Source organism: Haplochromis burtoni, unplaced genomic scaffold (assembly GCF_018398535.1).
Source record: "Haplochromis burtoni strain Fernald_Lab_line unplaced genomic scaffold, NCSU_Asbu1 Contig_58, whole genome shotgun sequence".
In the NCBI taxonomy this organism is placed as follows: domain Eukaryota; kingdom Metazoa; phylum Chordata; class Actinopteri; order Cichliformes; family Cichlidae; genus Haplochromis; species Haplochromis burtoni.
The window spans coordinates 1,859,250-1,884,358 of NW_024582419.1; the positions used below are offsets into that span (position 1 = coordinate 1,859,250).

At 41.0% G+C, this 25,109-nt stretch overlaps 2 protein-coding genes across 4 annotated transcripts; both read right to left on the bottom strand.

Annotated features, from left to right (window-relative positions):
• Positions 1-228: 228 nt before the first annotated feature.
• LOC102308253 (ubiquitin thioesterase otulin) lies at positions 229-22,169 on the bottom strand. 3 transcript variants are annotated; one of them, XM_005922525.3, is made up of 11 exons: positions 21,837-22,168; positions 18,863-19,154; positions 17,615-18,181; positions 14,298-14,516; positions 13,767-14,057; positions 13,316-13,380; positions 13,077-13,183; positions 12,818-12,961; positions 9,947-10,078; positions 3,910-4,179; positions 229-3,453 (listed from the first exon to the last, which is right to left on the bottom strand). In XM_005922525.3, the coding sequence occupies exons 2-11, from the start codon at positions 19,012-19,014 to the stop codon at positions 3,244-3,246; spliced, it is 2,157 nt and encodes a 718-aa protein (XP_005922587.1). In that variant the 5' UTR covers positions 19,015-19,154; positions 21,837-22,168; the 3' UTR covers positions 229-3,243. The 3 variants fall into 3 exon arrangements, with proteins under 3 accessions (XP_005922587.1, XP_014189137.1, XP_005922588.1); XM_014333651.2 differs by lacking the exon at positions 18,863-19,154 and having other exon boundaries at positions 21,837-22,169; XM_005922526.3 differs by lacking the exons at positions 17,615-18,181; positions 18,863-19,154; positions 21,837-22,168 and adding an exon at positions 14,655-17,585.
• Positions 22,170-23,001: 832 nt separating this feature from the next.
• Positions 23,002-24,850, bottom strand: otulina (OTU deubiquitinase with linear linkage specificity a). Its single transcript, XM_005922524.3, has 3 exons — positions 24,611-24,850; positions 24,354-24,475; positions 23,002-23,657 (listed from the first exon to the last, which is right to left on the bottom strand). The coding sequence occupies exons 1-3, from the start codon at positions 24,722-24,724 to the stop codon at positions 23,255-23,257; spliced, it is 639 nt and encodes a 212-aa protein (XP_005922586.1). The 5' UTR covers positions 24,725-24,850; the 3' UTR covers positions 23,002-23,254.
• Between the last annotated feature and the right edge of the window lie 259 nt (positions 24,851-25,109).

Sequence of the window (25,109 nt, forward strand, 5' to 3'; positions counted from 1 at the left end):
TCTAATTGGCTGCCCCTTGCAAACTTGTGGGTGGAGCTTGTGAGATGACCATATTAGAGATATCCTCTCCCTCACTGACCTCATGCAGAGCCAAGATTAGAAAAAAGAAAACTTAAATGGGATGAAAACGATTACTTGTGCATATGCCGAGCACACTGGCCCTATTTTAAATGAGCATCCACTATTGTAATAGTATACATAAGACAAAGAGGAAAGCTCCACTTTAAGAACGTTTTTACACTGTTTTATTTTGTCTACAGACCTCAATCCAGAACTTTACCCCCACCACCCCAAAAAAATCATTTTATTTAAATGCTGTCCAAAACTTTTGACAGTGCAAGAACATTCCTGCAAATGGCATAACATTTTCTTTAATCACCTTTACCTGCTCTGGAATTAAGACATAAATGGCCTCTTATCACCAATATCCAACATTCATTCTTACTGTGCATTATTTCTAAGGCAACACGGAGGACCAAGCGAGCCTTTTCTGAGTCCAGCGGCTGGTGGTTGGGTCTGTTGCCAGTGTTAGCAGCAACATTGGCACATTTCTTCCCTTCAGAACAGCTTGGTTAAAAGGCAGCATGTTACACATTGAGTTTAACACACACATACACACAAAGTCAAACACACATGCACACACAGACTGCCACAAATCACACCTCTGACACAGAGGATGCGAGTAATCTTCTGATCGTCATCTGGTGTTGAACCTGATAAATCGTCCAACCCTTCATTGACTAATTCAGTTGCTTCACTTAATGAATTTAGACGGTCACACTTGTTTTAAAAAACAAAACAATAAATTAACACTCAAAGTGCCCAACATCCAGTGTAAATACCATCACCTAACGTTTTTGGCGCTGTTGGCAGCTTCACTCAAAATTTTACATTAAAAAAAAACAAAAAACTTCTGAGAAAATTTGGGCTTTTTTTCCTTCCAAAATGACACCCTGCAAAGGAATCTGCGTCTATCTGAGAAAATCACAGGATATCCGATATGTACACATATCCAAATAGAAAACTGTGTATACAGTACAGTGTGTACAAGAACATGTAAACCAAATCTTGTACGTGGTCTTGAATCAGCATTTTGTTGTGTGTTGTTTTTTGTTTTTTTTTTGTTTTTTAAAGGAATAGGTCAAGATTTTTGGGACGTGTGCTTATTTGCTGAGTTAGACATGTGAAGCAGGAGGCAGTCAGCTTAGCTTAGCATAAGGACTGTAAGCGGGGGGAGACAGCTAGCTGTTCTCTGCCAAAAACATAAACTGTATACCGAAGATGGACACAGTCACTGTGACGTTACGTTTACTTAATGGCCTTAAGCACTTTGGTTTTTGCGGCCAGATGTGTCAACGTGTCAGCTAATGCTCGCAAGGTTATCCAGAAAGCTCCACATACAGACTGTATGGGTGCAGTGCATAGACGGATACGCTCTGTAATCAGTGCAACATTCAGGCAGTAATTCACTACAACTGATGAAAAAACTTATAGAATGGGCCCTACTACACAGCAGACCATAATATTTGTCAAACAGTACCAGTTGACTAGTTATTTAAATGTTGCCCTCCCCCCGCTAGTCAGCTGCTGAAATAGCTGGTTAAACAAGCAGCTAAAGCCAGGTTTAACCACATTCTGCACCGGGGTGTGCTTGCATGAATGAAAAAAGGACTTTTTCATTAACGTGGAATGTGTTTGCAGAATGTCAAATTTTTAACTTGACAAATTTAAAACGTAAGTCCCGGGGGCTGGAATCGGCCTGGCAAAGACTCCAATCTGGCCAACTGGATATCTTTAGACAATGTAAGAAATCGTGGACTTATATTGGACTGTTTTCTGTGTGTTTTACTGCTTTTCCTACTAATTAAGATCGCCTCCACAGCCACACATACTGCACCATAGTAATTGTGTACTGGATAACCAATTAAATGACAGAAAAGCTGCACCATCTACTAGAGAAGTTTCTCCTTTTTTACAGTGTGTCCACAGCAAAACTGATAAATAAAATAGAGCATTTTATCTGAATTAAAAATAAAAAAAAAGTATGCTTCATAATTGCAGGACATTCTGGGCAATGAGCTACCAGAACTTTTCTGTAATTTGTAACATTTATTTCTTGTAATGAAATCCCAGAATTCTTTTGTCTGCTGCAGCAGCATTTCTTTTGAGACGTAGTGTTGAAATCGCACTTCTTCTTATATTGAGATTAAATGTGTAGTTAAGCTTCTTCACGCTGACACAAAGGAGATTTTCATCTGTCCGGCCCACTTAAAATGAGTTTGACATCCCTGATTTAAGGTCTGCTCAATTCTAAAGGTTTGAGTTATTATTTTGCCTTTTAGAAATGATGACTAGCCAGGAACATCTCTAATAAAAGGCCCAAAACAAAAATCATCAATCTCTTGTGGAGGTCTGCAGGTTTCAGGTTACCACTCATTCCAAAGGTAAGAACATCCTCCCACCAGCACCTTTCCTTCAGAAGTATCTTAATTTAAGCCAACTAGCGATCACAACAGAAGAGTTTGTCTTGTTTCTCTTTCCTGCTGATATTTAAACAGCTTTTTTATGATGGAGATTAAAACTGAGACCAGGCTCTTAACGTGCATTCACCTCTACTTCTGGTGGAGTGTGTGCACAGTGATAAAGATCGCTCATAATTTAAAGCAACAGATCTGTGATCCCTTTTTCATCTAACAGTACAGACAGATGTGACCCATGCTCGGCACAGCTGCAGCAGCTGATTCGTGCTGATGCATGTGTGTCTGTCTAACCTGTTCTGCTCTCCTCAACAGCATGGGTGTGTTTTCGCTGGCTTAGTCTCTGTTACGTGAAATTTACATGTAAATTTAACGAAAGCCTGGCTTAAAATTTCTGAAGCCAATTATATAACCTGTTACTAATTTAGCAAGAGGATAAAATCTTTGATTACCACAAAAGGTTAATAGATAATAAAGGAAATAGAGAAAGGTTAGCGAGGCGCCTCTGTCCAGAGAAGAAGAAAATCATAATGTGTCATTGATTTCTGTGTGGATTAAAGTAAAAAAACAAAAACAAAAACAAACAATCAAAAGTGCTGGTGGTTGTATGTTTGTACCCTTTACTTCCATTCTTTGTACTAAACTAAGCAAACTTACTGCTGGCTGTCAATTAATAAGCACACTTCCCAAAACTATACCTTTAATTGATAAATCTTGATCAACCTGAGGGGTGTTTGTATGGCAGGAGGTTTTTCTGCAGTGGCAATCAGCTGGAGGGGAGCTCCTTTTGTGTTTCTGCAGCTTCTACAACGGGCACATTGTAGTGGCGATCATCCTCTGTGACGAGGCACACAGATTCCCAGTCGTCCCTATGGTCGTCCGGGTAGTAGGTGACAAACTCCTCTGTGTCTGCCTTGTACAGTCTGTAAACTTGAATGGTACACTGCAGGGCGTAGCCCAGCAGGAACATCTCCACCTGCCCAAGAGAGAAAACGCAAAGGGAGGGGGGAGGGGATAATTGCACAGTTACAGAGGAACTCCAGCAGACTTCTCAAACAGCTCCATGTTTGATCAGCTGCTTCAGCACAAAACATTTACGGGTGGAGTCTCTCTTTAGAAGCAGAGCTTGTAAAATCTGTTATTCAAAAAATGAAAATAACAATTAAAACGCTCAGCAGTTGAGAACTACCTCCGCCCCCGGGGTCAATGGTGCATCACTCAAAACAAGCGGAAAACAAAAAACAGAGCAAGCGCCGGCATGTTTTACTATTCGGCTCTCACATGACAAAAATGTTAACACACCCACCTCGTGATGTTCAGCCCGAATTGTTGTTTTTGTTACTGAGTGCGACAGATGTTTACTCAGTGGGAAAGAAAATTCCCAGCAACCTTTTACCATAAAGTTGTCAAAAACAACAGAGACGCTTCCCACCTGCTCCAGACCTGCGGTCAGGCCCACGTGGCTGAGGTGGTTGGAGAGGAAAGAGCGTGGACAGTCGGAGGAGTCCCGTGCGAACAGCAGCCAGCAGAAGAGGGGGACGTCTTCACCGCCCTGCATGCAGCTGTGCAACTCTGCCGCTCTGCTCAGCATCAGCAGCTTGAGAGCCTCCAGCAGACCGAGCTCCTCTTCTCCACCCTGAAACACTCGCTCACAGAGCTGCTGACGCTCAGCGTTGGTGGCACAGTCCACCGCTGCCTGCCACTGGAGACAAACAAAGTGTATCAGTCACTGAAGAGGTCTAAAACAGCTGGCTATACATGAGAATTTACTGCTTTTTTCAGACATAATTTCAGGTTATGGAACTTAAAGCTCAGATAATGAGGGCAGGTTGTTGGTAGAGATGGCACGATACCACTTTTTTACGTCCGATACAGATATCATAAATTTGTATATCTGCCGATACCGATATGAATCCGATATAGTGTATTTTTTTTAAACAATAAAAATGTTTTTTTAATATCTTGCTGCATTTTGTATAGGTTCATACATTTAAAAAAAACAAAAACAAAACAAAACACTAAAGCTATTCTGATAAACCTGTATGCAAAAAATACACTGCACCCAAAATATTTCATAGTTCAGCAACACTGAGCTAATAAAGTTAAACCCACACCATCCTCCCTATTCTGGTATTTTAAAGAGTACTTAGCAGAAATATTAAACAACCTAACTAATAGGGTTGCCAACAAAAAAAAAAATAGGGAACCACCCTCCACCTCGTGATGCTTAATCGATGTAATCAACTTTAATTTAATGCACGTGTAAAAATAAATAAATAAATGCACAGAAATAAATTATTTTTCTACAATAATTAAATAGATTCAACATCTTTCTTCAACAGAATTGCAGACCGCACAGATGGTTCCCAAAGGAAAAAGTAGTATAGCTTACTAGGGTATATATTAGACTTAATAGTTACTATATACAGTAATGGACTTCTATTCATTTTACATCAGATTAAAACTTTGGGTGTAAGATTCAGATAATTATTTAATTAAAGCTGGACATTTTAAATGAGAATAAGAAAGAAAAGTATTTCTTTGTGCCCCCTTCTCCCTGTTCATGCCCTATCGGCCCCCCTGGCTAAACTTTGCTAGATCCGCCCCTGCACAGTTACGAGCCGTCAGCTATGTAGAAAAGGATCCTGGTGTAGAAAGTAATATTAAATAAATTCTAACAACAGCTTATCAAGCTTAAACGTGCTGCTGTTGTTTAGCTGCTGGTTTCCTCTTTCTGGCGCGAAGTGGGCCAAAAACAAACAAGAGAGACGGGAGTGGGTCATTGATCAGTTTCATGATTGAAGTAGCAACAGGAGAGGAAGGGGAGAGAAGAGGCAGTCACTCCATATATTGGTTGTTAATCGTAACGCTAAAATGCTTTACAAACATTCAAAGATGAACTTACACACTTGCTTTACTTCTTTCTGGGTTAACTTTCTCGGAGATGAAATGCCGGTTTGGTAGCGACTGCCGAGAGGTCTCGCACGCCACAGCTGCTCTATCACGTGACACATACTGCCCCAACATGCTAGGGTCATGAGCTGAGTTACGCCGTGTCGCAAGCAATGACCTTTTCTACAGTCATTGGTTGCAAGTTTTGTGAGGTGCTTTTGAGATATTTAATGAATCTGATTACATTTTTTATCTCTCTCCAATATCCAATCCAGTAATTTAGGTCAGTATCGGACCGATACGTAATATCGGATCGGTCCATCCCTAGTTGTTGGGATGGGGCAGCTGTGGTTAAGGAGGTACAGGGATGTGTTTGCTAATTGGAAGGTTGGGGGTAACTAGATCCTCCAGTCAGTCGAAGTGTTGCTGGTCAGGATGCTGAACTTCAAAACTGCCAATCAGAGAGTGTGTGTAAGATGGAAATGCACTGCTCAAATATGTTAAAGGAATACTTTGAAAACACATCAAACGTCCATGGGGAAAAATCTACACTTGTACAGACTGGGTAATGTGTTAGGAAGAAAAGGATGCCATGTTGTTTGATGGAAATAAGAAGTATCAAGCTACAGAGCGCTAAGTTCAAAGAGTCCCCGAAAACTGAAGTGAAAAAATGATGTGTCAAGCTAGTCGGTTTTGCCAAAATTTCATTGCTGTAGCTTAAAATGGTACTGAGTAATTTGTTACTCGCATGCATGCAAACCCCCATGAGTTTGCATGCATGCCTGGGATTCTCCAAACTCTTTCACATGTGCTCAGGGTGAACCAGCACTCATCTGTGAAAAGCACAGCAGGCCAGTGTGCCAATTTTGGTATTCTATGGCCAATGCCAATCGTGCTTTACGGTGCTAGGCAGTAAGCTCAGGGCCCACTAGATGATGTTGGGCCCTCATGAAGTCTGTTTCAGCCACGTGGTCAGAAACCCACATGGGTAGCCTGCTGGAGGTCATTGCTCTGGCAAGGCTAATTCTATTTGTCCTTGCATAAACAAGAAGAAACAGATCCTGCTGATGGGTTAAGGGCCTTCTACAGCCCGGTCCACCTCTCCTAGAGTAACTGTCTGTCTCATAGAATCTCTTTCATGCTCTTGACACTGTGCTGGGAGACAAAAAAAACATCTGGCAATGGCACGTATTGATGTGCCATCCTGCAAGAGTTAGAACTACAGTGCAACCACTGTAGGGTCCAGGTATCGCCTCATAGTACCAGTAGTGACACCTTGAAAAATGCAAAACAAATGGAAAAAAACGAAGAGAAGATGAGGAGGGGAAAAATTGTTTTGGGGGTTGTCAAATTGTTGCCCCACTGGTAATGCCTCTTGGTAATTTCACGAACTCTAAAGCAGCTGAAACTAATTAACAACCCCCTCTGCCACTTCACTGACCAAATCAATAACACATAATTTAATTGACTTCAAGTGCTAGAGCAGAAAAGTACTGTAAGTCTTATTTGTTTATTTTAATCGAATTTTCTTTAAGGCAAAAATTCCTCTTTCTCTTATCACCTCCCATAATAGTATGTAATCCTTTTTGTTCAGACAGAACCTAATATCAATGCGATTATGACTCAAGAACAAACACAGATGTCATGCATGATGGCTGATCAATAGAACACTAAATCTAGGACCAGTCATGATTTCCTGACAGGAATATTGGGACATTTTCTTTCTTTTGAGGTTTCTACAATGGTTCTGTTTTGAGTGTTTTTTTTTGTTTGCTTCTTCTTCTTTCTTTCTCTTTTTTTTTTAATAAAACCAGTCAGCAGTGTACAGCTGTAAACAAAGCAAACGAGAATCATGGTGCCAGCATAGTTGGGTGAAACTGTGGAATGAAGGAACAACAGTCAGACAGTATCATACAAATACTTCAGTTGGACTTGCTTGTTGACGTTTTACTGTCCTTTTTTCCCCACTGGAAATCGCCAAGAAATATGACGTACATCTTTGGTCGGATTGTGTGATTGTGTTTCCAAACCCGACACAACAATAGAGGGTTTATTGCACAAGAATAGTGGGAACGTGTCTAGTGCCCTGAAGCCATCAGGCGACAGCTGTTTGAATGTTTTGTTACAAAGGAGATTACATCACCTGTCAGTAGGCAACAGGTCAAATATCAACAGTCAATCTGACAACCAGCAAGAAGAAAGCATTGAGAGTCAGTGGAACAAAGGCACACTTAGTCAAAGTGTAAGCTGACGACAGTCCGGGACCTGGATGTTAAGTGTTAAGGATAAAAAAGCTTGATGCCCTTTATGACAATGCATTACTTTACACTCAACATTTTTCCACTTCATATAATTACTGTTACTATTTAACACTTGCTGTCTGCACCTGCCAAGGAGAACGGTTCTTAATACAAATGTTCAGCATGTTAGTAATGATCTCTGGGTAACACAGACACACCCGATGAGCCTGTCACTTGTAGTTGGACTTCAAACAATCTGATCTTTGATTTTTCTCCAAATTGCACTAGGAATCCCTTTTCCCCTGCAGTTTCACATTTATTAAAATGTGTGTATGTCCTTCAAGTTTCTGTATCAGGGTGGCTGTGGCTCAAAAGGTTGAGTAAGTCACGTACAGACCTGAAAAATTTGGGGCATTTTCACCTTTATTGGATAGTGGAGCAGCGAACACACTGCTGCACTCTGGTCATGTGGCAGATGATCATTTGCTCATCCATTAAGCTAAACTGGCACCACAATGTCAATACTTTATAAAAAATAAAATAAAATAAAAATAATGATAATAAAAAAACTCTGGGGAAACAATGAAGAAGAGGACTCATCTCGAGCAGATAACATTAGCTAAGCAAACTTCAACTCAACCAAAAAGCAATCCAACACTGGATAGCTAAAGTTTAATTAAGTTAAACTCAAATACTACATATTAATTCAGAGCACGCCAACAGCTCAGTAACATGGGTAAAAAGCATCCTCCTTGCCTCTGATTGGTGAGTGTATTGAATTTTTTTCACATTCTGTAGCTGACTGCAACTTGTGGTGACTAAATGGTTGCTCAGAGCTTGAGGGTGTTGCACACTCACGAGCATCTTTGATCACAAGCTGATTGCACCTAAAGGGAATGCAACCTTTGTGCAAACAGTCACAGTCTGACTTGGACTGACTGCAATCGCTCTCAGAGAGATTTTTGCAGGTTTGCAAATAACTGCTTTCTAATTCATAAATGCAGGCAGATTGCCAGCATGTAGCCACCATCAGTCTGAATGAGTCTTTGTCAATGAGCAAATTGACTACTGTGTTGCACGCACTCGGTCACTTGACATATCTTGGCTGAAAACATTTATTTGTTTGCATAATGACACATTCATTTGTTTACGACGGGCCGCTGAAGGTAGAAAAAAAAAAATACAGGGCAGGTGTATTTAAATACAGCCCGTCTCTTTGTGCAACAACTTTGCTTTGCCAACATTAGATGACCTAAGTAAATTTTACTTTTATAGTGGCACCAAATAACTACTCATGATTTTACCTCAGAATCAGCACATTATCATAAGCATCCAGACTTTGAAGAAACGATGTTAGGAAATGGGTCTATCCAGAAGACAACACACCGATTTAGATGAGGTGATGTCATTTGTGCATAAAGAACTACAGCACAATGGACAGAGTCAAGGATAACGCTGGACACCTTTGAGCTATTCAAATGGGATATGTGGTGCAGCGGGTCAATCCAACAGATTATTAAGCAATAAAGGGCCAAATGCTATTTGGCACATGGATTCTTGCACTAAATTGAAACCTTATGGTATAGAGATTAATGGAAGCACTGATGGTTTCAATTATTTTTGGTATGGATGGAAGCATCAACAACAAATTACGACCCCAAGGTTGTTGTTGCGGGGAGATTTTTTTTTTTTGTAAATACACCACTTTATAGTTTTCAAAGGTGTGAAAATGACGGTTGTAGTTACTGATCTGTTCTTGACGTTGGTCCCCAGGCTGATCTGGTCAAAAAGGATCTTTTGTTGGTTATTTCCTTTATGATGATACACACTACAGAATCAGATATCCCCATTTTTATCTATTGCAAAGCTGCTGTATTGAGTGTCTTTCCCCTATACACTTAAATGACACAAACTGCGCAGACTACGAGACAGACCACAGATTATACTGTCAGATACACAGCTACATCTCGTAACACAACAGAGGTATGTAAACACCAGAATTCCTCATCCTACCAGGCAGCGACTGAATATAAATTCAACACCAAGCCTCAGACTGGTAAAGTGCTTTTATCAGTTCAGTTCCTGCTATTCCTCTAAATCCCCTCAGAGCATTACCAGGCTGCTTTAATGACACACAGGAAAAAAGAAGCCACACATCCTTTAGAAAACTACCTCCCTTTAACATATGGTAGCAATCAGCCAACCCTTCATGGGTGAATATCAATACCCTCGAGTGTCCACAAATGGCATAAAAATAGCGCTGTGGTTTACGCTTGTTGTGTTTTTGAAATACTTTCTTGCTGTGTGAGAGTTTCTGTTAAGGTCTGCAGCCAGTACCGTGTTACGGAGAAGCTCCATGTAGCCTTTAAGCTGCTGGACGGCATCTCCTGTCCCATCTCTCTGCAGGCACTCTCCAGGAAATGTCCACTGACTTATCAGCCCATCCTGAGCCTCCAGTTGTTTTGGCAGCTGTAAACACAAAGAATTACGTTATGTAACATTAACAGTGTTTACAAGACGGGGCAATGATCACTTCTGCAGTAAATTTTTGGTTCTTTTCTACCAACAGCTGTATATAATTAACCATTCGATATTAGCAACGTGACTTCTCAGACCAAGGAGTTAGTGACTATGTTGTCAGCATAAAACACATTTTTTGTTTATAAAATGGACACAAGTCGCAGGAAAATTGAAAACTGTTAACTAAGATAATACATTCTTAAAGTTACGCTGTGTAAAGTTTTCACTGTTGGATTAGGTATATTGCAGATTGCAGTCAACCGAGGTTTGTTTTCTTATTCCTCCCAATTCAAATCAATTCAATTTTATTTATATAGCGCCAAATCACAACAACAGTCGCCTCAAGGTGCATTATTACTGTATATTACTGCTCTTATTGTATATATTGTATATCTTATTCATCTGTTCCTCTGTCTCTCCTGCTACTTTGAGCATGTACATGACAAAAGAATTTCCCTCTGGATAAATAAAGTTATTCTTATTCTTATTAATCTTATTCTTATATTGTAAGGTGCACCCTACAATAATACATACAGACAAAAACCCAACAATCATATAACGCCCTATGAGCAAGCACTTTGGCGACAGTGGGAAGGAAAAACTCCCTTTTAACAGGAAGAAACCTCCGGCAGAACCAGGCTCAGGGTGGGGCGGCCATTTGCCGCGACCGCTTGGGGAGAGAGAAGGCAGACAGAATAACTACAGTGCATACTCCTAGCTACGGTGGCTGCTGTAGGACAAATAAGTTTTAGTTAGCAAGACAGGTTAAAAAAAAAAGAAATTACATAGACTGTACCCGGTAACGGGCACGGCCAGCCAGCCTGTTTCTACTAGTAAGTGAGTAAACTTTATTTATACGGCACCTTTCACAGGTCAAAAACCACAAAGTCCTTTGAAATAAAAACAGGCAAAAACAACAACAACAAAAAAACAAAACACTGGATGCAGAGCCACCTTGGAGGTTTTCCCCATCTGTAGAAGGCCCTTCTCTGAAAATAAAACAGGTATGATGCTTCATGTCTTGAGTCTGAAGATCCAGGAACAATTATTAATGTCCTTTCAGGGCACACTAAGGCCTGAGACGTCTCTACTTCTCTGCTTTTGAGACAATACTTATGTGGCCGGTCTCTAGCCCCAAATGTAAAACACCGTGGGTAAGAAGGAAAATGTCATAAGGGAAATGCCCACTTTTATGTATTTTTTATTGATTAATTATATGTTTATGAGAACGCATCAAGTTGTTGGAAGGTGTATTTACACACAGTTCTAGTACAGTACAGTATCCTTTTTTTCTTTTAAATAACATACCTTTAACTATATGTGTGCCAGTCAAGCTTGCAGGAGTAGTCACACCCCAAAAACCCATTCTGCTGCTGCATTTTACATAATCACAATCTCAGTATTGCGCATAAGGAAACCTAGTTTTGGTCTATAGCCAATTTCCCCTTTACTTTTATGAGGGGCAAATTTGATAAGTGATTAATCTAAACTTCATCAGCAGTTAAAGTTATGTATTATTAGGACTGGCTGCTTTGAGGTACAGTCTGGAGGACTTAAGATATTTATCTAGCAAATACCATGCCATGACTAAGAACTCTGTTGCTATTCTTTGTGAGTGAAATTGTGCGGTTTATTACAAGTCTTTAGCACTAATTAGCAGGTAAGTGACATGGCAGGCAAACTACATACGCTTACCTGCCATTTCATGAGGTAAAGCTGCTTGTTTAGAAAAATATCTCATCAGCCAATCACATGAAAGCAACTCAATGCACTTAGACATGATCAAGACGACCTGCTGAAGTCCAAAATAGGCATCAGAATGGGGAAGATTTAACAAACTTTGAAGGTGGCATAGTTTCTGGTAAAATGGTAAATGGCCTGTATTTATATAGCGCTTTACTAGTCCCTAAGGACCCCAAAGCACTTTACACATCCAGTCATCCACCCATTCACACACACATTCACACACTGGCGATGATGAACTCCCAACTCTTGAGCCACGATCGCCCACAGGCTGGTGTAAGTATTTCAGAAACTGATGATCTGTTGGGATTTTCCCACAGAACCATCTCTTGGATTAACAGACACTGATCGCTGGGTGAAAAATGCTTTGTTGATGTCAGAGGAAAATGGCCAGACTCCTCCGAACAGTAACTTTAATAACCACTCGTTACAAGCATGAGATGTGAAAGTGCATCTCTGAACGCACAACATGTTGAATCTCAAAGCAGCCAATTATCACTGTAATCAGCACTAATATAGTACCCCAGTCACATGGGATCCCCTGGTAAATCCTTGTGACTTCCAGGAACTGCTAAATGACTGAAATTCAGATTGTCATTTGGTTTTTATTGGGGAATAGCAATTTTTCCTTAGCAACCAATGGTTGTCATGGAGTCGCCAACCTGCGCCTGTGTGACTGAGGTTTACGGTACATGGTACTTTTCTAGTTCCTCTTTTCCACTGCTGCTGTGCCCAGTGTAAAGTCAGTTCTGCTTTGTTGCCTTTGGAGAACGGCCTCTCACACAAACAGGTCTGAACAGTTGCACAGAGCATGGCGGGTGGACAAAATGTGGAAGCTGCAATTTCTTACAGCAATTGCTGACAGCAGTGGTTTCAACTCTTGGCAATGCTGGGGCTGGTTTCAGCATGAGCTCTGAACGATAAGATGCAGAAGTGAAAATTTACCATGATGACGTCCTCATTCTGCAGCCACGCAGGCAACTGGGTGCTGTGGGACAACACTTGGAACAGCGTGGCTCTGAGGGCACAGTAGTTGTCCCCCCTGACTCTTCGTACGCTGGCAAAGCTCTGGGACATCTCCTTATAACCCTGCACCAACACACGGGGACATTAGAGGAAACATCCTAGCCATTAATGTAAAAATAAATAAATAAGAACTGGCTTTAACCTGAAATGATTCTTCTGAGAAACTTCAGGCACCAACCTTTTTAATGAGAGCGCTTTTAAGAGTATTTCCCTTCCACTCCCTCTCACTGTACAACAGAATATTCACCACCGGTGACAAACTGCATCTGTCCTCCACCTTTAAAACTGAGCGAGGGATAGCAGAGAAAGGTGAGACGATGGGCAGAACAAAAAGACTATTGTCCAGATTTCAAATGACAGACAAAAGCTGCACTTGTTGAAAATCACTGATGCAATAGAAGCGGAGGATGTACTGACGTTTTGTCTCCAGCTCGGGCTGTGACGCAGACAGCTCCTCTTCGCCTCTGTACAAATCTTCTTCACTATGATAAAACAGAAACACTTATTTTTAATCAAACAACAAGTTATTTTTGTGTATCCAAAGCCTGGTCCTGGATCTCCATATCGAGCAATTTTAAGTCAATGCCAACTGGGACAGGGACAACTTAATCTCACTAAAAATACTCACACTTCAAATGTGTAAGTCCAGATTTCATTTTTCTGTGACATTTGCAAAAAAATAAAAAAATAAATAAACATAAACTTGACTATAAATACCAAACACATAATTTGTGTGTATTTTGCTACATTTTTGTCTCATAATCCCATCTGTTTCTTGGGTAAAAGTGGTTTTACCTCCTTTATTCTTTCAACAGATGCTGTGATTCAATTCAGGACTATAAAGTGAACAGAGGTGATCTTTACAGACCTGTCTTCCTTCTCCGTGGTGTCAGCCATAACATTCTTGGTTGCGCTCTCTGCCAGCTGCTCCTTTTTTCCTGTAACCTCCTCGCCTTCAGCATCTTTCACAGGTTCAGTCTCGGCCTCAGTTGGCCTCTCCTCTTTTATCTCTTCATCGTTCCGCTTGACCTTGGGGAGATCTTCATCGTTATCCTGCACTAACATTGGTTCCTGCTTGGTTTTCTCCACAGACACGACCTCCTCTGACATTGCAGGTGTATGCTCCGCATCTGACCTTTTATCTTCATCTAACGGCAAGCTGAAAAGAAAATGCACGTTTTGTGTATAAAGCCAAGTTTACCATTCATGTCTTAAACTCAAACTTGCAAATGTGCAACTTAAGTTGTATTTAGAAATGTAAAGCACACATTTAGCTGTAGGAAAACTGCAGGTATGAGGAGGGCTGACTGTCATAGAAGATGCAATGGTAAGAGTTCGCCCCCTAGTGGCCACAGTGCCACTCTGCCGCCACAAGTCCAGAGTTCACGTAAACAAATACCTTGTTTGTTTTGTTATTGCAAACTCTGAACCCACTGGCCTCTCTCTGGCGTCTGCTGGAGCTGTGGTTTCTGGCTCCTTCACTGAGCTGGCAGAGTCCTGTCCCTCACCGCTGTGGTCGAGTTCCGTGGGCTCCAATCCAGAAGACAACTGAGAGACATCATGGCTTTTTGGGTCTTCAAGACTGGGCTCTCTGCTGTTTGAATCATCTGTCCCGGCACTGAGCAGACAGCAATAAGAAAGGTAAAAAAAATAAATGGACTATTGCTTGCACAAATGTAAAAGCAAGTGATTACACAACAGTCGTACATGTGTAATAATGTTCAGTAATAAAGCTATCCATAGAAGCCCTTATCACCTCATGTCATACTTGAAAAACCAAAAGTAGTAAGTCAAGGCCTATAGAGCGTTAACAGCATGGTCATAAAACGACCCTGATCAGTGATTCTGCAACAGTTTGATGGTCTAATGCAACCACAGATCTAAAAATAAAAAAAGGAGGTTAATGATTAAAGGGATGGTGAACTTAGGACAAGAAGCAAACAAAGAAAGAAAAGAGACACGGGATGCATGCCATGTCACATTTTAAACAGCTGTACTCCTCATTATGGTTCAACCTTTTTATCTGTGTTGGGAATAAATTGCATACTAGAAAGTGACTTATGGAGGGGACACACAATATAGGTGATGTATATACACAGGCGGGGTGTTTTTTTGGGTTTTCATGCTTAGATATAATGTTAAAAAACAAAAAGATAACTTTTGGAAATACTTATAGATTAGATGCTGCATTGTTAAAGATAATTTCATACATACAAAAATGTATGGATCTACTCAGTATCAAACACAAGGCATCCGCATTTCACAAATTATTTAATAGCATACAAACAGTCTGTAAAGCTCTCAGGATTATCTGGCAGAGGGACCTTGGCTGTCCAAATAATGATGATGGATGGTTAAAGATACTGTCACATAATAGGAAACATTAAAGAGTCATTATAAGATAGTACAGTTTTTTTTACTCCATCTAGCCTTTGTAGAACGGGTCTACTTACCAATTATTTATGTTGGAAATGTCAAGCAGAACCAGGAACCTTTATACATGCGATCTGGGACTGTAAATACGTTTCCCCATTTTGGAAAATAGAATTATAACACATAAGAATGTGCATGGTGATACCCATGTCACCAAGACTATGCCTATTGGGGGAATCGGACAATAATACCTAATATTAAAACACCAAAATACAGTGATACAGTTGGGAGTGGTCACAGATTATACAGGTCATGTAATACCACTTCTGCTCCGGACATTAAAAACTGGTTGGAATTCATGCTGGAGAAAGTGTCATATGAACACCTGCTGGCCAAGCTAAATAACAATACAGAGAACTTCAAGAAATCCTGGGACTGCTCTTGCACCACTGGGACGATCAGATTCATGAATGGTATGGTAAGCGCCGACTTGGCTGCTTTACGTTTAAGATTTGTTATTCCTTTGGTTGTTATAAAACAAATAAAAACTTAAACGACAAAAAAGAAAGAAAAGAATTTAGCAGCTGTCCAAACCAGACACAGATGTGATTAGAAAATGTTACGATCCTCTAGAAACAATAAGACCGTCTTCTGTCTTTAAACCATTTTTAAGGAGGCCAAGCTGTTTCATCTGGATTATTATAATTGAGTAAACCACCAAAGTAAGACTGCAGCAAGCAGCATTGGGAGTCACAGAGTAACTCACAATACTATCACAGTACTTTGATCCCCAGTGATTCTACAATACTTTATATATTGCAAGACATATGTGTAACAATACATCAGAAGAAAAAAATACCAGCGGTTGTCTGTGCTACCCTCAGCCTCCTATTAAATGCACCTATGGTATAAATTTGAAAAATCTGAAAAGTTGATCTCTGACTCCGATGTCCGGGATTCACACTCGTCTGAGATTTAAGTAGCATCTGTGGTATCAGTTTTGAAATACTATGTTGCCTCGTTCTCCAGTTATTGCATTCATAAACTTTCGTGTCCACACTTCACAGCTACGCGCCTGCCTGGCAGGGTGATCTCAATACCCCATCAGCTTTTCAGAGCTGAGAGGAGTAACCATCTGTTTATTCACTGTAATATATGTAATGATAATATTCACTCTAAACAGTGTGTTAATTCAAGTAAAGAGCTTTGTATTTTGTCTGCCTTCTTCTTCACTACAACTCCTAATCACTTGGAGGCTGTGTTCAGGTGGTAGTACAGTACTACTAATTGGGAGGTTTGTGGACTGCATGCTAAAGTATCCTTGGGCAAAACACTCAACCACACGTTGATCCTGATACATCTTCTGGAGTGTGAATGTGCATGAATGGGTTATGAGACATGTTGTATAAACTGCTTTCTTAGTGCTCAAGTAGAAAAGGGCTATATAAAAACCAGTCACTTAGTTTACCCTCAATCGTTACCTCCAAAGGAGCGGTTCAGTTTGTCTTTCTGTTGCAGGATTACTCAAAAAGACTTTGGCGTATTTGAAAGAAAATATAAACAGAGGTGTTTTTTTGCCCCCCAACTTGGAAGCGATTAACTTTTGGAACTGATCCCAATCTCGATCCAGGGATTTCACCACTGCTAGGTGGGACAAAATTGGACACTTGACATCACAATTCATATCAAACTAAAAATTTAAAAAAGAATAAACAAACTAATCTGCTTGGTATGAGAGGAATTTACAGCATTGGCAGAGCTATATCATCTTAAACCCAGAGTCATAAAGCAGATCCTCCGGTAAGTCAAGTTGTTGACAGACGTTTAGAGCAGCTTCCTGTTTTAGCAAAACGAACTACATTTGGCAGCAATGTATCAACACCTGTATGGCAAAGGGAAGTGATACAATACACATATCAATGTGTCCAACCACTAAAAGCAAAATAAATATTTGGTGTTGCCGAAACTTGATTAAACAACCACCACGTGTAGAAGAACGTGTCGCATTTGTGTCACAATATTTTAATTTTAGACCCTGGAGCTGTTAGAGGGAGTCTTACAGTATTTGACATTATACAGGTGCTAAGATATTGTGGTACTTTTAAGTAAGGCGTTATATTTTTAATGCAGGAAATGTCATGGTAAAACGAGCACACAAACATGCGCACACAACAAAGAAAGAAGCGCTTTAAGAAGTTCATATTTTCTTCTAAAAGAAATACAGACAACATATGACATTGAACTGCACTGGAACTTTCTGTCCAGCTCTTCAGAATAAATATTAAAATCATTATAAAAGGGAAGCTAAATTCTAAGCTTACAGGTTCATTTCATGTAACTCACCATGTCAGAGGCTCAGGTTCAGGCTCCTGCTTTCCCACAGACGCAGACGACAGCTGGGCTGCCGGGGCAGCTGCAGCCAACAGCATGTTTGACACTGATGACACTTGGTGATTTTCAGAAAACTCCCCTGATGGTTTAGCTGCAGCTTCAACAGTCACTTTTTCTTCTTCGTCATGATGAGTTGTGCTCGCTGCAGTTTGCTCTACTGTTGTGTTTGCCTCAGTATGCGGAGTTTTTTCAAAGCAGACCACCTCAGGTGTCAGAGAGGTGCCATCTGGGAATTTGTATTGCGTGGGGGGGTTTTCTTCTATCTCTGGTGCTTTTAAAACCTCAGAATCTGCCTTGGCGTGCTCATCCTGGACAGACCCCAAAGCGCACTGCATTGGAAGTTGACGACTGTGAGCAGGAGATTCCTCTGTATCTTGTACTCCGGTGGCGTTTTCTTCAGACATGTTGCAGGGCGGAGGCATCTCTATTTGAATGACTTCCTGCTTCAAGGGTCCATTTTCCTGAGTGTTATTAGGCTCCTGCTCTCCGGTCTCAGGACTCATCTTCCGCTCCTCATCCCTAAGTGACAACACAGTATTCATTAACAATGCCACAGAGCCTCGGCTACACCCTTTTCATGCCCAGAAAAACAATGTTTTGTGACCAAAGATAAGACACTGTTGAAATGTTTCAGGATTCCTTCAACCCTGTAGGTGGAGAGGAAGCAGATAACCTTTGTTCAAAACATTATCTCTTTGATTACCAGTTAGTTCATGAAATGACAAATGTTTTGACTTCCACAAACACTTTAAGACCTTTGGAAGTCCCCCTCACCCTGTTTCTGATCTCAGTACTCTGTTTTGTGCTGTCATTGGGTCACATGGTGCATCCTACACAACCCACAGGGGAAAATCTAATCATCATTTTGTTTTCACCCATTTTCCAGCATTTAATGCTGCTTTTGTGACCACAGATGCAGGTACTGTCTGCGTGTTTTAGATGCTTAAATCCAATATTACCGCAAACTCCAAAGCTTTCTTCAAGCGTTTAAAAGTCTCAGCTGAAAGTGTTCTGAGTCAGCTCTAAAATTGTTTGTGGTCTGCTGCTTATGGAGGAACCTGAGAAACGAAACACTGCTGGGAAATCCTGTGAAAGTGTGTCTGTTGTACCAGATTAGGTCACCAAGTCTTATTAGCACCCAGCACCCTTCACACACTCAGACTTTGAGTTTCCCTGTCTGTGTTTTCCCAGTCATCTCACCTCATGCAATCATCTCCTTCAGGACCGCAATTGCCAGCCACAGCTTTACAGCCTGTGAACTGGGTGGCCTTCGAGTCACTGGTCAGCAAACCGCTTCTTTCCTCCAAACTGCCGCAGGGACTTTCATGGCGACAACAGCACCAGTTCCCCATCTGCTCGCTCCCTCAGCCTGGGAGGTCGGACAGGCTGTAGGCTGAAGAGGCCTCTGGTCCAAAGCAACCACAAGCGACCTGGCGAGTCGCCGAAGCCTGAAGATTTCAGGACTCCATGATGACGACGGAGGGATAAGCTGCTGCTAACGCAAGGGAGAAACCATGTTTATGTCCTATAAAAAGTGTGTTGACAGCTAAAAAGCACAGAATGAGTGATCAACACACTGACTGTGATCTAACACGTTACAGTTTGTTATGTAACAAGTTCCTGCTACTGTAATTACACAATTTGTTGTATTTAATAAAATACAATATTTTGGTACATGCAGATTTTGTCCATTATGAACGATAAAGCTTTTATGTTCAACGGGGATTCATTTTCTCAAACACGATAAATATTTTGTTTTTCAAACATCCAGGAAACACAACAACACACAGATTTCTGTTGAATAAGGCAACAAAGACTTATTGTATTTACTGTAGGTGGACCTGAAAGGTCACATCCAACATGGAAAAACCCTGAGATATAACCAAACATGATTACCCCACATTATTCATGCTTACATGCATAAACTATATGGAAAAGCTCAAGACTCCTTAAATGTTGCCCAATGAGGCAAAAAAGACAGCACCCAGCCAGACTGTGATAAAAATAAATAAATGAACAACAACTCTTTTTTTTTTTAAGTGAGGTTTAATTTACTTTTGTTTATAAAATCACCAAAGATATTAGGAAAATGAATAAGCCAGTCTTTCCTAAGGTAACAGACTATTTGCTAATTATATCTGAACCAATGAGTGTGCTCCTAAAGGCCCCCACTGAGCCAAGAAAAAGACCCAAAATTATCCCCTGACTGATGAATTTGTTGACAGATATTATTAGGTCAATCGCGGCTATATTGTTACGTCGCATAAAGAAGTTAAAATGCATTCATCATGAGCACAAATGTCATGATGATTTTTGGCTTTTAATGATCTTTATGACTTAAAAAAAATACAAACAAGAATTGGATGTACAAGTTTGAATTTATTTGGGATTTTCTTTCTTTTTTTCCTTTTAAATTGGCAAGGCCAAAGCCCATTAACTTCTGGTTAATGATCATGACTGACTACAATTGGTAGTTTCTCTTTGTCATCATAAAGAGGATTTGTTTGACAGCACTCATTGAGCTGACCTATACGCTGAACAACAGGAAAGTCCAAGGAACTGAAGGTCTCTTGAAGCCATTTCTAAACAACCGCAGATTCCAAGATCATCACTTCAACCAGTTGTACATAAGTACCCGTTATTCAGATATGTCACCATTTTGCCAAGATCTGGAAGAGGACCCAAACAGACTCCCTCGGATGAGGGGGAATTGATTTGGATGTTCAGGAACCACGAAGGCTTAAGCCTGTCATGAACTGGAAATTGCTGAAATACCAGCATCATTCTCCACCATGAAGAGTTTTAAATCGCCATGGACTAAGATGTTGCCGTCCAAGAAAGAAGCTCCTGCTCCAAAATTGACACCTTCAAGCTTGAATGAAATTTGCAACTGCCCACGTAGACAAGCCAAAAGCCTTCTGGATACATGTTTGATGGCCAGGCGAGATAGGGATTGAGGAGATAGGGATTGAGTATTTCTCCACAATGACAAGAGGTATGTGTGGAGGAGTAAAAGCGAAGCTTCCAGCTGTCAAGCCTGGCAGTGATAGTATCACGCTCTGGGCTGTTTTCGTGTCAGTGGTAAATTGCGCAAACTGAATGGAATTATGAAGTAGGATGACTACCTCCAAATTCTTCAACTCTACCTCAGATCAAAAACTAGACGGTTGAAACTTGGACACAAGTCGGATGCTCCAGCAGGACAATGATCCCAAACATACATTTAGATAAGAAAAAGCAGGCTAACATTAAACTTCCTGAACGGGCTTCCCAAATCCCTCATCTCCATCCTATTTGTGGACTACAACAGGTCTATGCCAGGAAACCAACAAATTTAAAAGAACTCTACAAATTCTGGCAAGAGCAGAGTTCACAAATCAAGCCAGAATTAAGTCAAACGATTGTTCATGGCCACCAAAAAGATCTGCTTAAGGTGCCACTTGTTAAGGGACAGTTTACCAAATATCAATGCATATATTTGAGGCTGAATGTATACTTTTGAGCACCCGATTCTTGGGTTGTTGTTTTTTTTTTGCACAATCATTCCACCTTGGAAAAAGAAATCATTAAAAGCTCAGATTTAATGTGACATTTATGCACATGATGAGGGCATGCAAACCTCTGACCATAACTCCGTGTTGTCCCGTATGTGTAAACACTTTCTTTTCTTGCAGAAATAGATGTTTGTTATCATTTAGAAGTGATGTAATCCAACAGTGTGCCCCTAAGACCAATGTCCACAGCTGGGGTGCACAGTCATGGCATGTCTTCAAGCTAATCAATAACATATAACATAAAAGAATAACACACACATATTGATGTGGGATTCTCTATACTCACTAGAGATTGAATATCATTCAGTATATAATTCAGTCCGACTGAAAATCATTCGGACTACAGACTGAATACATTACAGTATGGAAACGTGTGATCCTCATACAAAAACACCTTTTGGCAGCCTGTGATGAAGCACAGTAAAACAATGCAGTGGCAGTATGGCTAAAAACTCCTGTCGCGAGGGCATTTCCCTCTTCTTCTTTTTTTTTAAACCACACGACTTTATTAAATGAACACAGCTACACCTGTCATACACGGCAAAGTAACATTAATAATAACGGCTGCACACTTCTTAGCTGGTACAAATAAAAGACAAGGTCAGGTCGTGAAAACACACCTTGTTTTGGCTGTGCTGAAGTCAAACTCCTGGAGCTTTCAGTCTCGTTCCTGTTTCACTTTTGGTGAGCTGACGAGCTAGCCAGCTAGCTGCGGTAAACTTAAAATACAAGCATGCGTTCCCGGAGAGTAACTGGCGCTCACTGAAAACGCTGCTGCCGCGGTGACTAGCTCTTCCTACGACTGCGCCGTTATCGCTTAATGCGGCACATTTCATAGGAAAGCGGGTTTTCGGAGCGTTTGACGCGGACCATCTGTTGGTACGAACCACCTTAGCTTAGCAGGAGCAGCGGGTCACGGCTTGGTCCGAGCGCATGACGTCATGCTCGTGTGCGCCGAGAGTTCTTTTTTGATGCATTCAGGTGAAAGTAGGAATTTCAGGAACACTTGTGCAAATCGGTTTTTAGTCTTCACTCATCAAAACGTTTGACAGAAAATTAACGTTTTAAGTCTTTCAAGCAGAAAGGCCAAACATTTACCGTTCATCGTGTTTAAATGTGAGTACGTGCTGCTTTTATTTGTTCATATCAAAGTCGATTTGATAAGGTTATGCTTTCGAACTACAGAGGCAGATGCAATTAAAGGCATCGCCGACAGCTCTCAGGACCAGAGTTGCTATGGTTTATATCTTATTAGTTTTTATGTTTATTTCCTATTGGCTTTTTGTTTTTAATTGATTTAAATTTCACTTCAGTCTTTAATTGTTTGAAAACGTTTTATAAGACAAAACAAAAACCTTTTTTTTAACTCATACACACACACACACACACACACACACACACACATATATATATATATATATATATATAGACCTCCAACAAAAATGGAAGTCAATACTGATGGCTCTATCGCTGTCATTTCATTTGCTAAGACATTTTAGGATACTGAAAGTTAACCGAATTATTTCCTAAAAACTGAGTTCTATAGACCAGCTGTCCCCAACCCCCGGGCCTCGGACCAGTACCGGGCCACGAGAGTTAAGGCTCAGGTGTGAAATGCATGGTTTTTATTGGTTTTCAGCATTATTTTGTTATCGTTTTTATCATTAACTCGGTTTTCCTGGGTCTTTTCACGTGTGTTATGAATAAATCTTCATTTTTTCGGTACCGGTACTAGTTTTATTTTGTTGTATTTATCCGCAACACCTTAAAGGCCGGTCCGTGAAAATATTGTCGGGCATAAACCGGTCCGTGGTGCAAAAAAGATTGGGGACTACTGCTATAGACTATTCTCATTTTAGAGGCAACGATCCAAACATGCAGCAGGAAATTTCAGTTTATTTCCAAACACTTTAAAATACAAAAATCCATAAGTATATAAAACATTATATACATCTTCATGTTTTTTTTGTGAGAAAGATCTTCACACCAAGCCTATTTAGCGTCACAGTTTCAGTCATCACTCGAACCCTTTCAGTCACTACAGCTTCCTCAGTTCCTCTATGTGGCCGATGAGCTCCTGTGGCATTCCCAGTTCTGACACCACGTCAACGCAGCACTGCAGGAGGAGGTGCAGCTCCTCAGTGGACCCCGAGCAGATCCTTTGTGGCCTGTGAGGAAAGTCCGAGTCCATTGTCTCTCCCTTCCTACAGCAGTCCGACTCTTCACAGCGCTGCTCGCAGCAGCCCCGGTCTGCCCGTTCCACCTCCAGGTCCTCCATGCTCTCGGAGACGTCGCTCACACTGGGCGGAGGATTCTCCAGAGCGTTCTTGATACCGTTCGCTATTCTGTCTTCATGCTGCGTGACCCTGTGCAGAAGGTCAGTCACAGAGGATGGGACGGGCTTTTCCGGATGCTGGATCTGGCACCAGCACCATATAGCGCTGCGAGACACAAAGAAACAACAGAGTCACATTCAATGGCACACAAAGGACACTTCAATGACAGTCGGTACAAAAGAGACTCGGGATGTTTCTGTGCAAGAATGAGGCTGAAACCTCTGAGAGGATTTCCATGTGGCATGAACGAGGACTTCTCAATTACAGAGATTTCACTGTGGATGCTGTCTGTTATATTTGATTGTTTATCCTTAATATATCCTTCATTGAGCAATTATTACAATCTCGTGATTTTTTAGAAACTGAGGGGGAAAAACATAAATAACACTTTGTAAAAATTTCTCATTGGACAGTTTCTATTGACAGGAACAATGACTGACTCTAAACTACATGATTATAGGCAGAGTCCATTCCTGTTGGTGCCTTATTGGCTACTTTATACACATCCTATTTGAGTCAAGCCCACCTTTTATCAAGTGTTCAGGCTGCTGCTGGTGTAACAGCGTGGGTCATTTTCTTGGCACACTTTGGGCCTCTTAATACCAGCAGCATTTAAATTGTTGTGTTTACCCAGCAGGATAACACACCATGCCACAAAGCTCAAATCACCTCAACTCTTTTTGAAATGATGTCACTTTAATATGTGACATCTTATTAGATGTTATCATGTTATTGTAAGGAAAACAATATCACGTGACAAGTCACATGCGGGGCAGATGTATGACGTTATTGATGGTTTACCTGACGATTCCTCTGAGTCGTCCCACAGCCACAGTCTGAGCTGCTCCCTCCTTGAAGCCCAGGCTGAATCCCACCTGAAGCGAGGCATCCTCCCCGGTATCAACTCCGTCCACATACCCGTCCTGAGAGAAAACATGAGCGAGTTAAACACAGAAGGACAGCACACCACATCACAAACACACACACAGGACGTTTAGCACGCAGAGCCGGTGTGAGTTAACATTTCAGGATCCGTTTCTGATGTGAGCTAACTTTACCCTCAGTCGCTTCTTCATGTTGGAGGTCCACTCCTTACTCTGTAAACTAAGCTCGTCCGCACTCTCGTCGAAGACATCGTCTCCGCTCACAGGCAGAGCTTTAACCCAGGACATGACGATTTAAAAGTAAAAACACCGTTTTAAACGCACTAGCATCTAAGCTATCTCCTGCTTCTTCTTCTACGGCAAGCGCGCTTTATCCTCGATGGAAAACTGTATGTGCGTGCGCGCCACCCTCTGGCCTGGAGTACAAAAAGCCGTTAGTCATTCAATTCAACGGCAGTGCTACCGATACCAATGCCGATACTTTTAATCTATAAAGGCGGCTTATGTAGGGGAGAGCAGTGTGTCATGATTTATGATGAGATAATCATCATCATTTTAATGACTGCTAAATCATTGTGATTTTTACTTTCTACAGTACTTACTTAACATATCAAAACACACTTGTCAGATTTTCGTGTATTTTGAAGCTGGATTATTTGGACATGGAATGTAA

Bases quoted from the DNA above. Each gene is read 5' to 3' on its own strand.
- LOC102308253 (XM_005922525.3), bottom strand. From the start codon at position 19,014: ATGGGGAACTGGTGCTGTTGTCGCCATGAAAGTCCCTGCGGCAGTTTG. The intron at 13,184-13,315 runs GTCAGTACATCC...TCCCTCGCTCAG, and splicing joins GCCCGAGCTGGAGACAAAAC to TTTTAAAGGTGGAGGACAGA. The intron at 4,180-9,946 runs GTACTGGCTGCA...GTTTGTCTCCAG, and splicing joins TGGAGCTTCTCCGTAACACG to TGGCAGGCAGCGGTGGACTG.
- otulina (XM_005922524.3), bottom strand. From the start codon at position 24,724: ATGTCCTGGGTTAAAGCTCTGCCTGTGAGCGGAGACGATGTCTTCGAC. The intron at 24,476-24,610 runs GTAAAGTTAGCT...GTTTTCTCTCAG, and splicing joins ACATGAAGAAGCGACTGAGG to GACGGGTATGTGGACGGAGT. The intron at 23,658-24,353 runs GTAAACCATCAA...TGTGTCTCGCAG, and splicing joins CGACTCAGAGGAATCGTCAG to CGCTATATGGTGCTGGTGCC.